We start from the raw sequence: 17445 nt of genomic DNA on the forward strand, positions 1-17445 counted from the left end.
CAGCCTCAGGCTTCTCATCTGTAAAATAGGATCATCACGGGACCTCCTGGGGCTGTAAGGAAGGACTCACTGAGTGGATACTCACACAGCATGTAGCACAAAGGCTGGGATTTTGTAAGTGCCCAATAAGTACTAGCTACTACTATTAATTCATATAGAACTAACAAAAATAGTCAAGATATATGAACAGGCATCCAATAAAAATCATCAAGATATATGAACAGCCAGTTTATAAAAGAAATAGAAATATCTACCATGAAATATATAAACACGATTGGCCTCGCAACCAAAGAAGTGCAAAATAAGCCGACGTATTATTTCTTTATCAGATTGGCAAGAGCATTTTCATAAGTGCGAACATCCAGTGTTGGCAAGGGTATGGGTGAATAAGTAATGTAACAGATTCTGATGAGAGTGTAAATGGTGATCTCCTTTTGAATGACAAATGTATCTGTTTCTACCACAGTGTATTCAGCACTGAAATCTCATTTGTAGAAATGTATCTGTCCAAAGTGCTTCCACAAGCACGCGGCTGTATGTGAGCCCTGGGTGTGTGCCAGTGTGGGTGTGTGTAAGCATGTGAGTGTCTGTTGTGCACAGAAGCAACAGTTGCTAAGCAACAACATCTAAAAACAACCTACGTGTCCATCAATTGGAGATTGGGTTAAATAAATTACGGTACCATCCCCAGAGGAGATACGTGAGGGCTTTTGAAAAAATATGGCTGTAATTTCTATCTACTAATTCTAAACGAATAAAGCAAACTTGCAGATCGTGTATGCGTACTTTTTAACACATGTGTTTATGTGAGCACGGGGCCATGTGTGGAAGGATTCTTACCGAACTGTTGACGACAGTCCCCTTCGGGAAATAACATGGAAATGGAGGACTGGAGAAGGTACAAGGTGACCTGCACTCTTTAAACACTTCTGTACTTGGCAAATAAGCATGCAGCCTTTTTATAATTGGAAATAATGTAAACCTGGGAAGAAGAAGCTACCATAATAAGTTTTTTTTTAAACAGTCAAAAGCAATAAAAATAAGAACAAAATAATATAAGTGGGGCATCTGGGTGGCTCAGTCAGGTAAGGGTCGAACCTGGCTCAGGTCATGACCTTGCGCTCCGGTCTGTGAGTTCACGTCGGGCTGTGTGCTGTCAGCTCGGAGCCCGGAGCCTGCTTCGGATCCTGTGTCTCCCTCTCTCTCTCTGCCCCTCCCCTGCTTGCCCTCTGTCTCTCTCTCTCCTTCCCTCTCTCTCCCAAAAATAAATAAACATTAAAAAAAAAAAGAATAAAACAACATAAAATAAAAATATCCACCGTATAAATAAAAAGAGAAAGAAAAGCACAAAGAAGTAAAAACGGGCTCGATAGAGTTTTCTGGGTAGAAAGCACCTCCCCGCAGTGAGGCATCCTGGGTCTTTCTGGGCAAGATAAGGCGACCTCTGAACAGTGACAGCAGAGCCACGCGCCGGCCTGAGACGTGGAGGAGCCCATCCACCTGCTGCCGTGGCCGTTCCGTGGAACAAGGGCTGTGGCCTGGCTCCCTCTCGGGCCTCAGCCCGCTCTGCCGTTCTCTAGTCCCGAATGATGCCCTCACAGAGAGCCAACACCTCCAGGTCAGAAGCAGGCTACCCTTGCTCTCAGAGTGGACAGACCAGGGAGCACAGACGGGCCCAGCCTCGCAAATCAGTTTTTTTCCCAACGCTGAATTGATCTAAGGAACGCTATTTTACGGGAACCCGAATGATCGTTAAGTGTGTACATGGCATCAGGGCAGGTACCTGTGGCTCCTCCCACCGCACCGATGCCCCTGGCAGAGCCCAGGGCTCCTTCGCCCTGCACTCCCTGCAACGCCAGACAGCCCAGACCCTCACCAGAAGAGCCTGGGTCTCCACACCACCTGAGGCCGTCCGCCATGTAACCCAGCAGTGTGTTCTCGAGGGTGAACAGCTCCCGCTGGACCCATGCGTATTCGTGCACCAGCTCATTTGTTTTGCTCCAAAGGAGGGTCTAGGAAAGAAAAACACAACCTGTTATTGAGAGTGATTCAGTGAGTCAAAAAGCAAAAACAAAAACAAAATCCACATCTTTTTAAATGAGAGAAAAATAGAAAAGACCAGAGTAAAACCCCTAGAGTAAAAGTGAGCGTTGCTGAGTGCATCACTGTGTTCTGCGTCCATGGATGGAGGGTGTGTGTGTGTGTGTGTGTGCGTTTTGTAGGTCACATTATTATTTTTGGCGGCAGTGAAAAAAAGTCTGAAAGCCACGGATGAGAATCTTACAATAAACACAGAACTAGAGCACATCTGGAGGAGACATTAGGAAATTCCTAAAGTCATCTGCAAAACAATTGTGTCTACGTGCTATTTTCTGGGAGAAGTGCTCTTGGGTTCTTTTTTTTTTTTTTAATTTTTTTTTAACGTTTTTTATTTATTTTTGAGACAGGGAGAGACAGAGCATGAACAGGGGAGGGTCAGAGAGAGGGAGACACAGAATCTGAAACAGGCTCCAGGCTCCGAGCTGTCAGCACAGAGCCCGACGCGGGGCTCGAACTCACAGACCGTGAGATTGTGACCTGAGCCGAAGTCGGCCACTCAACCGACTGAGCCACCCAGGCGCCCCACTCTTGGGTTCTTAAAGGGCTCCAGAACCCTGTTTCCTTCCCCAAATCTTTCCTATTCCCACAAAGAAAAAGGAGAGAAAGGAAAGAACAAATACGGTAAATTTTTTTAGGGTCCCTTGTAAAGGTCAAATACCAGAACAATCTTCAGCCCATGGATCTATTCCCTTTTTTTTTTTTTTTAGTTTTAAATTAATTTTTTTTTAATTTTTACTTATTTTTTTTTTTTAATTTACATCCGAGTTAGTTAGCATACAGTGCAACAATGATTTCAGGAGTAGATTCCTTAATGCCCTTAACACATTTAGCCCCTCCCCCCTCCCACAACCCCTCCAGTAACACTCTATTTGTTCTCCATATTTAAGAATCTCTTGGGGTGCCTGGGTGGCTCAGTCGGTTGAGCGTCCGACTTCAGCTCAGGCCACGATCTCGCGGTCCGTGGGTTCGAGCCTCAAGCCCCGCGTCGGGCTCTGGGCTGATGGCTCAGAGACTGGAGCCTGCTTCCCATTCTGTGTCTCCCTCTCTCTCTGCCCCTCCCCCGTTCATGCTCTGTCTCTCTCTGTCTCAAAAATAAATAAACTTTAAAAAAAAATTTTTTTTAAATAAAAAAAAAGAATCTCTTAATGCTTTTGTCTCCCTCCTTGTTTCTCTATTCTTTTTGCTTCCCTTCCCTTATGTTCATCTGTTTCGTATCTTAAAGTCCTCATATGAGTGAAGTGCTATGATATTTGTCTTTCTCTGACTAATTTCACTTAGCATCACACCCTCCAGTTCCATCCACATAGTTGCAAATGGCACCTTCTTTTTTTTTTTTTTTTAAGTTTATCTCTTTATTTTGTGAGGGGTTGAGGGGCAGAGAGAAAGAGAGAGAGAGAGAGAGGGAGAGAGAATCACAAGCAGACTCCACACTGTCAGCACAGAACCCAACTCGGGCTCTATCTCATGGTTCATGCGATCATGACCTGAGCCAAAATCCAGAGTCCGAGGCTCAACCTACTGAGCCACCCAGGTGCCCCTCTACTGCTTCCCGATAGGACGGCGTGGAGGGCGTGGTTTGAAGCGTGGGCCCCAGAGGCACATGCCCTGTGAAACCAGCGTCACTACTTATAGCTGTCTGACCCTGGGCAGCCAGAGCATCACTAAGCCTCACTTTCCCCATCTGTAAAATGGTATCGATAGTGACTGTAAGGAACCCGAGGACGTGAGATGAAATGAGACAATTACAAATAAAAAGTGCTTAGTCCCGGGTCTGTTGCGGAGTTAGGGATCCTTGGGGTTATTTGCCAAGCAGCTCTTCTGTATGCCCCGTGTCGGTGCACCTGGCCGGCTCTCTGGAATAACCCTAGCTCTCCACCGAGGGGATGAGAGGCTATAATAGGTGCCTGGCTCGGAGGCTACACAAAGATGATTTGGGGTGCACTGAATTTTCACCTTAAATGCTGACTTGAGGAAAGTTGTACGCCATTCCACACTTGTTCCAGTACAGTCTATGTATAAACCCCAGGCCTCTCTGGCTCCAAATCCCAGGCTACCAACATTTCAACTGGTCACTTTCAAGGCCACCAAACGTGAGCAGTCACTGACCGCCTAACCTCACCAAGTCTCAGTGTTCTCACCAGTAAAATGGGGGTGTTGACTCTTGACTTGTTTATTCTGCAGGGTGGCTATGAATTATCATCATCATCGTCAGAGGTCAAGGGAGAGTTTCGCAGTTATATAAAGTTGGGTCCTTTTTGTTTGGGTTGGTTGGGTTTCCCAGAGGTTTGCTTTGCCTGATTTTTGGTCACGTCTCCTTCCACTTTCCCTGTCCCCGGTTCTCTCTTAATTTCCTTCCTCAGATGTCCCAAATCCAGATGGTATCCAGGTGCCGCAAAATCTCCACAGACGCCATCTCGGCCAACCACGCATACACCCTAACCTCTAGATTTTTCTCCTCCCTCATCCTGGCCAAAATTTGGTCCTGTGGTCTCTTCCTTTGGCTTTTATCCTGTTTTGCTTTGTTGGGTTTTTTTTAATGTTTATTTATTTTTGAGAGAGACAGAGACAGAATGTGAGCAGCGCAGAGGCAGAGAGAAAGGGAGACAGAATCCGGAGCAGGCTCCAGGCTCTGAGCAAGCTGTCAGCACAGAGCCCGACGCAGGGCTCGAACTCACAAACCGCGAGATCATGACCTGAGCTGAAGTTGGACGCTTAACCAACTGAGCCACCCAGGCGCCCCCTGTTTTTTGTTTTGTTTTGTTTTTTGCAGTTTATTTATTTTGAGAGAAAGAGTGCACACACAAGTAAGGAGCAGAGAGAGGAAGTGAGAGAATCCCAAGCTGACAGCACAGAGCCTGATGCGGGGTCAATCTCATGAACCCTGAGATCACGACCTGAGCTGAGATCGAGAGTTGGATGTTAAACTGACTGAGCCACCCAGGCACCTTTTTTTATCCTCAGTTTTAAAAATCAATAATTCGGGGTGCCTGGGTGGCTCAGTCAGTTAAGCATCTGACTTTGACTCATGATCTCACAGTTCATGAGTCTGGGCCCCACATCAGGGGCTGTAAGCACAGAGCCCACCTCAGATCCTCTGTCCACCCCCCCTGCCCCTCCCCTGCTGGTTCTCTAAATAAATAAATAAATAAACTTTAAAAAAAATCAATAACTCTATCCCGTTACCTTGTCACAAGGTACAGTTTGATTCGTCAGCTCCATCAATGGCTGATAGTCTTGTTCCGTGCTGCCGCAAGGATCCTTAGAAAGAAATGCATTTGTGAATGCCTTCCCTATCTTTTGGCAATCTTTATGTCTGTGAGACAAAACACGGAAAACAAAACAAAACATGAAAGGTTAGGTTTTGAACATAATTACCTGGGCACGTGTCATTTACGAAGCACGGGCTGCATGCCTAGAACTTCACGCACATCCGGACAGCATTTTTTAAGAGATGACCGTTATCCTCCCCACCCTGCAACGTCCCTGCCTCTCCCAGAGCTGCTTCTCCGGTTAGAGACACAGACAGTAATCAAACAAACAAATATGTTAACAAAATCGGTACGGACTATTCCAAGTATTCAGAAAATCAAGGGGGCGGGGGGGGGGGGGGCGACAGCAGGATACAATGACCAGGTTAGGGAGGCTGGTCAGGACAGGTGTCCCTGAAAGATCATTTAAGCTAAGACTGAATGATGAGAAGGAGAACATTCCAGACGGAGGCTACTACAAGGACAAAGGCCCTGAAATACACAGCTGCCACAGAAAGGAAGAAGGAAAAGAGTGGTAAGAAATCAGGTCAGAAAAATCATCAGGCGATAGATCACTTAGGTCTTTTGGACCAAAGAAATGATCTCAAATTTTACTCTAATTACTGGCAAGCCATTGGATCATTTTAAGCATGAGAGTGGTCTCATCTGATTTTTTTTTTTTTTTTTTGAGCCACCACTAGAAAATTCTGAGCTGGCCCTAAAGATAGAAGTCTCTGAAATAGAATTCGGACTCCTCGTCCCCTCCAGACAGCCCCCAGCCATGAGGAGGCAGGTGGGTGGGAAAGAGCGGAGGGAGGAGGGATGGGGGCACAGAGAGGGGCTAAGAAGACAGCAGCTGAAATCCCTTGTGTTCCTGTTAGCAGGTGCACAGAAACCCATCATTTCCTCGGGACAAAGAGGTGGGTCTCCCCTGGGAGCGCTCAGGTATCACGATCAGGATAAACCCCAACCTTTGGGGGCTTAAATAAAACACATGGTAAATCCTTTCGGCACACTGCCCAGTACAGAATAAAGGTTCACGCAACATCAGCAATAATATTTCCTGTCTTTCTTTTCGGGCCCCTTGCTCAGACCTTGCTGGCTGTGAGCAGTCATCTGCAGCCCATAGAGGCAGGCGTGGCCCATATACCTCCTGGGCCAACTTAGGAATGGGGCTCATCCTCACAGGGCCCGGAAGGGCACACAGAGTTAGTATGTCCTGCACCTGGGGTGGTGAGAACACCCGGCCCCTTGGGGTCAGATTAGGATGCAAACCCAACCCAGAGGGCAACAGTACTGCCCATCCCCTTGTCCGCAGGCAATATGATTGTCTCCTTGATCTTCCACTCATAGTAAGAATCAGCCTGTAAAATGTAATGGCTTTGATATGCAAAAGCCACAGGACAGAATTCCAGATCAGTCATCCGGTAGCTGGGTGGGCTGAGGCAATAATAATAATAATAATTTCGTAGTAGTAGTAGTAATAAACAATGACAACAAAAGGTAGCATTTATTGGGGGCTTAATATATATTTCACATACATATCTCATCTAATCTCCTATCATTTCTCTGAGCAAATGTATCAGTATTTGATTCAACTTAGTAAGACCTAAAATTGCAGGGACGCAACAGAGAATTTTATTTCTTGCTCATATCTCAAGCTCAAGGCCAGTATCTGGGATTTCTATGCCATTGCACATATCAGAGACCCATCTGCTCAGTCCAAAATGACTACTTCAGTTCCAGCCATCATGACTACATTCCAGCCAACAGGAAAGATTAAGGAAAAGAAAGAGGAAGAGAAAGAAGGAAGAAGAGGGGAAAGCAGCAGCAGCAGTGGGCACGTGGGCTGCTTCTTAAGGACAGGCTCTTAGAAGATGTTCTATTTGCTCTCATCTCATTTGCTAAGATGTTATCACAGGCCACACCTAGCTGCCAAGGAAGGTGAGAAGCAATCTTTCACCTTGATGGCCATTGCAGAGCTAAAATCACTACTTCGATTCTAGAGAAGAAAGGGCCTTGGTCACAGGGAGATCCTACCGTTGTCCCATTTTACTGATGAGGAAACTTGAAGGCTCCAAAGTTATAGAACCGGTCAGAGGTCACAGGATGAGTGAGTGGGAAAGCCGGGACAGGTCCCAAGTCTGTGTCACCCTGAAGGTCAGGCTCCCACCACCCTACTACAGCATTGCCTTGGAAGGCAGGCTAGAAAAGCACTCCAGCCTCAGTTTCCCCATCTGTGAAAGGGAGGTCATATCACTTCACTCATGGGAGGTTCGAGAGAATTCGATGAGCTCACACACAACACCTGCAGGCTTCGTGGAGGGCTCTTTCAAGCCGAGATCCCTCTACTCCCCAGTCTGCACAGGACATTTCAACTGCCTCATGGCTTGCCTTCCAAAGCTGGGCCAGGAAACCATTATCCATCTGGCTTTCTCCATACACTGCACATTTCAAAGAAAACAGGTTATTGCATTATGTACTTCAATGTCAATCAAAATGTATGGGGCACCATCAAGGCAAGTTTAGAGGAAAAGTGTTTGGTGGCTATGTCACTTTGGGGGATCATGTTTTACTTCCATTAATTTAATTCAGTGGCCTTCTCAACAATGTCCTGTTCCGGATTCCAACTCCCTCATACAATTCTTCTACCAGCATCTGCAGAACTTGGGGCAGACAAAGCCTGGAGGGGGAGAGATGTCTCCCTGAGATGAAGAGCAAGAGAATTTTCCACTACAAAAAAAAAAAAAAAAAAAAAATCTGGCAGGAAAGAGAAATGAACGTGCACCGAGAACCCACTGTTTACCAGATGTTTTTTATGAACATGTTATGTAATCACCAAAGACTTGATGGAGCCTCCGGGAGAACTCACGAACCTCTAAAATTGTTTTTCTGTGTCTTAGGTATGTAGACCCCCAGCTCAGGAGACACTACCTTCTGGGCTCAAGGATCCCCAGGTTGATAATAATTTAACGGAGCTCCTTGTCTAGAAGGAGCAGACGTGAGAAGAGTTTATGATTTAACTGCCTTCCCTTTCTCTGTCTCAGAGATCACAGCCTCCTTGTGTCCACAACTGAGAGAAAATGAGGAGGAGCAATCAGAAGTCTGGGGTCAAGCTTTATGAAGCTACTTTTTTTTTAAATGTGTTATTTCTTTATTTTGAGAGATAGAGAGAACACAAGCACAGGGAGGCGCAGAGAGAGAGGGAGGGAGAAAATCCCAAGCAGGGTCCGAGTCTCAGCACGGATCCCAATGTGGGGCTCGATCTCACGACCTTGAGATCATGACCTGAGCTGAAATCAAGAGTCAGATGCTTAAGTGACTGAGCCCCCCAGGAGCCCCTGAAGTTTCTTTTTATCCTTAAACTCAAAAGTAAACATTGCACCCTGGACGTGCCAGTCACTGTTTTGATCGGCATAAATACATATATAGAATTAAAAAGGCGTTGGGATGGCACTATAGGGAGGTGTCTGCAGTACTCATTTATAGATGTCAATGCGGAAAGGAGCCTCAAGTTCATTAGTGTGGCTTCTTTGCAAGAATCCCCCGTGTTCATGTTTGTTCCCCTGGGTAGAGCACCGTTCCATCAGATCAAATGATAGCCAAGCCAAGCTGCTCCGAGTAAATTGGCCGGTTATAAGAAACAGGTGGCCTCAGGAACGTCTGTGTCCAACAGAGATGGAGGTGCGCCTCTGACTGAAGAGGCGGCATGGGGGGCCCCTGGGTGGCTCAGTCGGTTGAGCGGCTGACTTCACCTCAGGTCACGATCTCACTGCTCATGGGTTCGAGCCCCACGTCGGGCTCCGCGCTCACAGCTTGAAGCCTGGAGGCGGCTTCAGGTTCTGTCTCCGTCTCTCTGCTCCTCCCCTGCTGACATTCTGTTGATCTCTCTCTCTCAAATATAAGATAAAAACAACATAAAAAAATTGAAGAAGCAGCATGGAAGGAAGAGCCATTTCTGGAAGTTGTTGTTTTGTTTTGTTTTGTTTTGTTTTGTTTTTTGCATTAAAAATGGCTCTCCATTCCAAAATGGTGCTATTTCCAGGCAGACCTGCTGCCTGGGATAGAGACTGTGAGCCCCAGGGCTATTCCCAAGAGCTGTCTGTGCCCGGATCAGACTGTGGGAAGTCATCGGGTCCTGTGGCTCTCAGCTCTGGCCACACTTGACCATCACCCGAGAGCTTCGGAAAAGACCGACTCCAGGCCAACCAAGTCAGAATGGCAAAGGTGGAAAGAGTAGAACTGAGAATTTTTCAGAAGCCTCCCCTTCCCCCTTCCTCCCAGGGGAACTGCACTGCCACTTTCTATCTCAGTGAATTTGACTACTGTGGGTACCTGTCTTTCCATCACTGGCTGATTTCACTTAGTGCAATGTCCTCACAGCTTACCCGTGTTGTAGCAGGTGTCAGAATCCCCTGCCCTTTCAAAGGCTCAACAACATTCCACTATAGGCTTACACCTCATTCTGGGTATCCGTTTACCCACCGTGGACACTTGGGCTGCTTCATCACTCACTCTTTCCTTCCACAAATACTTCCCGGGGTCCTACCGAGAGCCTCCCACCAGGCACAGAGCTATCCTCAAGGCACTCAGATGATGGTTGAGGGCAGAGAAAGACCAGAACTAATTACAATCAAAGCACCGGTGACTTTTGCCCAAGGCACTAAAACTTGAAAACACAATAAATAGTGGAATATTTTCTAATTGTCTACTACAGAGGATAGGCACGGGATTTAAAACCACACAACAAAAACAAAAACTCCTTGATTAAATGTTAAGCAGTCTTCTTTTTTGAAAATGATTTTTCTTTGTGGGCTCCCCTGTTGTTGTGGCATGCAAAATCTATCTATATTTGTAACCGCCCAGGGTTTCTATGTGCCCCCTTTCTGGCTTTGCTGCCTTTGATGGGTTCCAGAGATTAGAGCTGTGTAGCCAACAGAAGGGAATGGCGTCAAAAGGTGTCTCTGCTCAGTGGAAAACAAAGCAGCCTTTGAACAACGTATTTATACAGAGCTTGGAATCACTTGGGGGATATTTATTTTATGGTAAGTGATGAAAGGAGACCTCACCTTCTAGAAAACAGGAAAAAGATGCACACCAAACTGGTAATTGGGGTTGTCTCTTGGAAGAAAAATAAAGGCAAATTTCCACTTTCACCTCATATTTTTCTGTATTGTTGGTTTACAATAAAAATGGATTATCCAAGGGGTGCCTGGGTGGCTCAGTCGGTTGAGCGACCGACTTCGGCTCAGGTCATGATCTCACAGTTTGCGAGGTCGAGCCCTGCGTCGGGCTCTGTGCTGATAGCTCGGAGCCTGGAGCCTGCTTCGGATTCTGTGTCTCCCTCTCTCTCTGCCACTCCCCCCTAAGGCTCTGTCCCTCTCTGTCTCAGAAATAAATAAACATTAAAAGAAAAAATTTAACAATGGATTATCCAAGCCAGCCAAAAAGGGGGGAAGGGAAGTTCAATTTTTTTAAATGAAGATATAGCAAAATCACAACCAATTTTTTATTTTTATTTATTTTTGTTAATTTTTTTTTAATGTTTATTTTTGAGACAGAGAGAGACAGAGCATGAACAGGGGAGGGTCAGAGAGAGAGGGAGACGCAGAATCCGAAGCAAGTTCCAGGCTCAGTGCTTTCAGCACAGAGCCGGACACAGGGCTCGAACCCACAAACCGTGAGATCATGACCTGAGCCGAAGTCCGACGCCCAACCGACTGAGCCACCCAGGTGCCCCACAACCAATTTTTTAAAACTAAAAGGAAAAGAAACCACCGCAATCAAACCATGTTTGTTTGTTTGCTTGTTTGTTTTTTGAGAGAGAGAAATAGACAGCAAGTGGGGGAGGGGCAGAGAGAGAGGGAGACAGAAATCCCAAGCAGGCTCCGCTCTGTCAGCACAGAGCCGGATGAAGGGCTCAAACCCACAAACCGTGAGATCATGACATGAGCAGAAGTCAAGAGTCAGACGCTCAATCAACTGAGCCACCCAGGTGCCCCTCAAACCATGTTTTAAAATAGTTATATCTGGTTGTGAGGAGTATAAGGTTGCCTTGTAATCGTCCCATCCTTATACTTTGACTTTTCCTACAATAAACATATATTACAATAGCGATCATAACAAAACTTTTATTTTCTTTTAGAGTAGCTTGAGCAATTAGACCAAACACTTGAGAATCTTGGGAAGCCTAGGACTTGGGTTTAAAGAAAACATACCACCTTAGGAATTCCTGTATCCAGCAGAAACAGAAGAGGATGTCTTCTCCGTCACCACCCATCATTTCTGCGCCCTCCCTCACATCTGCTAGCTACAAAGTGTCTTTTCTACCCCTCATCCTGTTAAAAACAATAGCATGTAATCAGGCAAGATGCCCTGGCCCCACCACTCAAGGCCCAGTGATGTGATATATGAGGAGGGGTAGGGGTTAGGGCCACAGACTTTTTCCAGTGGAACTGTCTCCACTTTAAAGATTTTCTTGCATCCTCAAGCAAGACTGGGTTGTCAAATCACTCCTCATCACAGATCATACTCAGAGTCAGACTTGATGAATCATATCAAGGAGACAAGTCATTGAGAGGCTCAGTCAAAGGAAGGGAGGAAGGGATGCCACTTCCTATATCGCCCCTGGTGTCCTGCCTGCCTTCCTGCATGAGACACATGCTTTCTGGCCCAGAATCACGGATAACACCATGAAGTGACCTTTTGGGTTCTGTAGGGTTCGTTACACAACGAGAAGGATTAAAAGGATGAAATATCTCCATTTTATTACCCAGAGAGTTCCACTGCTTACATGACTTTCCAGGGAATCACGCCTCACAGATGATGAATCAATTTTCTCTAAGTCATCTTTAACCAAGGACATCCTGTTAAGGGGACTCACGACATAGGCCGCTTCGTTCTAGCAAATGGTGTTAGTCTATCTACCTGGAGGTCCAGTTGACCAGACCATTAGCCCACTCGCTTGCCTTCTTTCTTCCCCTCAGGATCATCCCTTCTTCCAAAATTAAGTAAAGCCATCACAGCCCAGCTGCTGTAGTTCCTTCCTCCTGGGGACCCAGAGAGCACAAGGTTATATATGGAGATGTTGGCGATGAAAAAGAGAATTGCATTGTACTGGTGTTCTCCTGTTGAACATAATTCAAGGGCACCTGACATCAAATAAAGCCTCTCTGTGACCCTGAGACTGTGATGTCAACAGACAATATCCACAACACACACACACACACGCACACACGCACACAGACCAAATACCCTTGTATTGTAGTAAGTATCAGTGGCTGCTCCCTCTTTACCAGTGACAGCTTTGGCTTTGCTTCATGCTTGCAGCCTGGCAGACCCTATCACAGAATGACCCCCTTGCCCTGTGCTCCCTGGCAGCATCCAGGCAAAGCCAGCCTCTTTCCCCCAAAAGATCATAAAACAAGCTCCAATCCTATCAATCCTTTCTAACATGCTCACACTGAACCCTCCCCTGCCCTGGGGGCCCTCGTACTAAGGCTCACTCTTGGAAAGAGAGATGAAGCCCATCTTGTTCAACTGCCCTTTGTTCCTGGTGGTCTTGGGCTGAGGGACAATGACAGTAACCTCCAATCTTGAGAAGGATATTCAAGAATCAGAGGGCCTGTGAAAACCAGCATGCCTTAATCAGTGTTTATGCTTGGCAGAAGCTCCAAAAGCAGCTTCTGGAAGACTCGATTTGTTAGTAAGAAAGTCTGCAGGCTGAGCTGGTGTCTTAGCCATGACAGTATTTCTCTGCCTGCCTCCTTAGGATTCAAGGTCAGTGGCACATCCTCCCCCTTCCTACCACTCTATTCCTTCCAGCAGACCCCAGACAGTTCCTCAGTTGCCCTATCCCCCATGAGTCGACCCTTCTTGTTGGCTTCTCCCCCCTTCTCCCTACTTCTGACCTACCCTGGCAGTTGTCTCCAGGAGCCCAGAGGCAGGAGGGAGCACTCGAAGGAAGAAGGAAAAGTGTATGACCACCACAGAGTGCTCCCCATGTGCCAGGCACTGTGCTTACTCCTTAACTCATACTATTTAAATCTCACACTAGCCCTGTGGGGAAGTTCCTATCATTAGAGCTACTGAAGCTCAGAGTTTAGCAACAAGACCAAAGCCGAACAATTAGCAAGGGGCAGACCTATCTGACATTCCAAACTCCACTCTTTCTCTGAACAATGCTGCCCCCCACAGGAGGTGAAGTTGTTCCTAACAGAAATGAGGACCTAAGACCCCAGAGGGGCTGTCCTTTCCCTAGATCGCATGCAAAGGTACAGATCAGAATAGACACTTGTTTCCCAAGCGAAGGGATAAAGCCAATAGGGTACAGGAGATGGGCAGAGAGTTAAAGTCTTATACCAAGGTGAAAACCAGTACATTTGGTGGTTAAATCTGTATGTTGTCAGCCTACTTCACACTTCCTAACTTGGTGCTGTCACCTCTCAGGATATGCTGTCACCCTTCCCACAAATAATAGTTCTATTTCAAAGTCCCCACCAATAAAGCAACATCAACTACGTAATATGTTGCTCCCCCAAGAAAGCTCTCACAGCCTAAAATCCTCATCCCTAAAAACACTTAGATCTCAAGGGGTAGTTACACTCATTCTATAACTTTTCGTGCCGTGAAGTCCTGCAGGGAACATTGTCTTGGCCCAAAGAAAACACGAGAGCCCGTTAACTCAGTGGTTAATTCTTTAATTTGAGACTGAGGGAGCCTGAATTGAAGGCAAAGATTGCCACCTTGTGGGCGAAGAGAGCAACCAGCAAGATTCCCTGAGGAAGTCAGAATTTTGCAAGTAGGGTGTTAAGACAGAAGAAGACTCTTGGGGCTCCCGGCTGGCTCAGTCTGTGGATTCTTGATCTCGGAGTCAGGAGATCAGGTCCCACATTGGGCATAGAGCTTACCTAAAAAACTCTTCAGGAAAGAGTATCCAATGGAAAAAAGACAGTCTCTTTAGCAAATGGTGCTGGGAGAACTGGGCAGCAACATACAGAATGAATGAAATGAAATGAATGAATGAAAGTGTTGGACCACTTTCTTACACCATACACAAAAATAAACTCAAAATGGATGAAAGACCTAAATGTGAGACAGGAAACCATCAAAACCCCAGAGGAGAACTCTTTGACCTCAGCTGCAGCAATTTCTTGCTCAACACATCGCCAAAGGCAAGGGAAATAAAAGCAAAAATGAACTATTGAGACCTCATCAAGGTAAAAACCTTCTGCACTGCAAAGGAAACAATCAACAAAACTAAAAGGCAACTGACAGAATGGGAAAAGATATGTGCAAATGACATATCAGATAAAGGGTTAGTATCCAAAATCTATGAAGAACTTATCAAATTCAACACCTGAAAAACAAATAATCCAGTGAAGAAATGGGCAGAAGACATGAATAGACACTTTTCCCAAGAAGACATCCAGATGGCCAACAGACACATGAAAAGATGCTCAACATCACTCATCATCAGGAAAATACAAATCAAAACCACACTGAGATACCACCTCACGCCAGTCATAGTGAGTCATAAAATTAACAATTCAAGAAACAACAGATGCTAGCGAGATGTGGAGAAACGGGAACCCTCTTGTGCTTTTGGTGGGAATGCAAACTGGTACAACCACTCTGGAAAACAGTGTAGAGGTTCCTCAAAAAATTAAAAAGAGAACTACCCTATGACCCAGCAATAACACTACTAGAAATTTATTTAAAGGATACAGAAGTGCTGTTTCATAGGGGCATATGTACTCCAATGTTTATAGCAGCACTTTCAATAGCCAAATTATGGAAAAAGCCTAAATGTCTATCAACTGATGAATGGATAAAGAAGATGTGGTTTATATATACAATGGAATCCTACTCAGCAATGAGAAAGAATAAAATCCTGCCATTTGTAGCAACATGGGTGGTACTGAAGGGTATTATGCTAAGTGAAATAAGTCAGGCAGAGAAAGACAGATATCATATGTGTTCATTCATATGTGAAACTTGAGAAACTTAACAGAAGACCCTGGGGGAAGGGAAGGGGAAAAAATAGTTACAAACAGAGAGGGAGGGAGGCAAACCATAAGAGACTCTTAAATACAGAGAACAAACTGAAGGTTGATGGAGGAGGGGATGGAGAAAATGGGTGATGGGCATTGAGGAGAGCACTTGTTGACATGAGCACTGGGTGTTGTATGTAAGCAATGAATCATAGGAATCTACCCCCAAAACCAAGAGCACACTGTATACGCTGTATATTAGCCAACTTGACAATAAATTATATTTTAAAAAATCTTCAGGAAAGCTTAGCAGTCACTAATTCCATTAATCTGGCCTGAAATGCCTGATATGTTCAAGAAACAGCAAAGAAGCCAGTACGGCTGGTGGCTGGAGCAGAGAAAGCCAAGTGGACAGTAGACAGAAAGGAAGGCATAGTGGGTGGGGCTCCCAGAGCCATTGTCAGGAATGGAGCTTCTACACATGGAGAACCGTGAAGCCATAGAGGATCCACAGCGCAGGAAGCACATGATATTACTTAAGTTTCAAAGGATTTCTCTGACAGCTTCAGTGAGTATAGTCCGAAAGAGGAAGCTAGACCAGTAATGTGAGCAAGTTGCTGCGGTGATGTGGACCAGGGTAGTAGAAGGAGAGATGGTAAGAAGTGATAGATTCCCTTTAGCCTTAAATTTCCTAATGGATTAGATGTGTGGTGTTAAAGAAATAAGGAGTCGATAATAATTCCAAAGTTCGTAGCCTGGGACACTGGAAGGATGGAGTTGCCATGAACTGGGATGGAGAGGTTTAGTGGGGATGGCATTGATCAGTTCTGTTTCAAACACGCTGAGCTTGAAGTTTCTATTAGATGTGCAAGTGAGGCTGTGGACTAAACAGACGGGTGTCTCATCCTGAAGTTCAGGAGAGAGAAAGCCATGAAACTACCTGAAATCAGCAACCAAAATACAAAAGAGAGAAGATGACCAAGGATTGAGCCTTGAGGCAATCTGACAGAAGAGGTGGGGAGAAAAACCCAATAAAGATTGGAATGTAGGACAATAGGCAGGAGAATGGGTTATTCTGGGAGCCAAGTGAAGAAAGTGTATTAAGGTGGTGGAAGTGATGGACTGTGTCAGATGCTCTTGATTAGCCAAGGAATATGAAGACTGAGAACTGATTGTCTGAATTATCATCAGGGAAGGGCTGTTTTAATTCCAAATGCAATGACACTGAGACTGCTGGCCTTTTAACTTAGACTTTCCAGCCTCCAGAATTGTAAGAAATCAATTTCTGGGGGCACCTGGGTGGCTCAGTCAGTGAAGTTGTCCAACTCTTGATTTCAGCTCAGGTCATAAACTAACAGTTTTGGGAGTACAAGCCCCACATCAGGCTCTGCACTGGCAGATTCTCTCTCTCTCTCCCCCTCTCTCTCTACTCCTCCCCAACTCACACTGCCTGTGTCTCTCTCAAAATAAATACACTTTAAAAAAAAAAAAAAGTAAAAAAAGAAGAAGAAGAAGAAAGAAATTTCTGTTGTTCATTAGTCATCTGATTTATAGTGTTCTGGTATAGCTGTCCAAACAGACTAAGGCATGATCAATTGATTTTCAGCAAAAGTGTCAAAGCAATTCAATGGGGAAAGGAAAGCTCTTTCGATAAATGATGCGACAGCAAATAGATTTTCATATGTGAAAGAAAACTGAAATCTACCTTACTTCATACCCTACACAAAATTAACTAGGAGTTGAGGACAGACCTAAAGCACAAGCTATACAGTCCCCAACTTACGATGGTTCCACTTATGATTTGATGCAAAAGGGATATGCATTCAGTAGAAACCGTACTTCAAATTTTGCATTTTGATTTCCTCCCAGGCCAGAGGTATGCAGTCTGATGCTCTGTTGTGACCACTGTAAGCTCATGTAAGAATTCGGAGCATACTTTAGGTAGGCTAGGCTAAGCTATGCTGTTCAGTAGGTGAGGTGTAATAAATGCATGTTTGACTTATGGTATTTTCAATATATGATGAGTTTATTGGGATGTAACCCCATCATAAGTCAGGCAAGATATATATAAGAAAAAGTGAACAAGTTGGATCTTATCAAGATTA

The 17445-nt window shown here is 45.3% G+C and overlaps 1 protein-coding gene across 1 annotated transcript in view; it reads right to left on the reverse strand.

Annotated features, from left to right (window-relative positions):
* The window catches only part of CD38 (CD38 molecule), a 58489-nt gene that overhangs the window by 13583 nt on the left and 27461 nt on the right, over window positions 1-17445 (reverse strand). The window contains exons 2-3 of the mRNA XM_058723046.1: window positions 5284-5413; window positions 1877-2012 (exon numbers count right to left, since the gene is read on the reverse strand). Of these exons, the coding sequence (XP_058579029.1) occupies window positions 1877-2012; window positions 5284-5413 (266 nt within the window). The remainder of the gene's footprint in view (window positions 1-1876; window positions 2013-5283; window positions 5414-17445) is intronic.

Source organism: Neofelis nebulosa, chromosome 3, assembly GCF_028018385.1.
Source record: "Neofelis nebulosa isolate mNeoNeb1 chromosome 3, mNeoNeb1.pri, whole genome shotgun sequence".
Classification (NCBI taxonomy): Eukaryota; Metazoa; Chordata; class Mammalia; order Carnivora; family Felidae; genus Neofelis; species Neofelis nebulosa.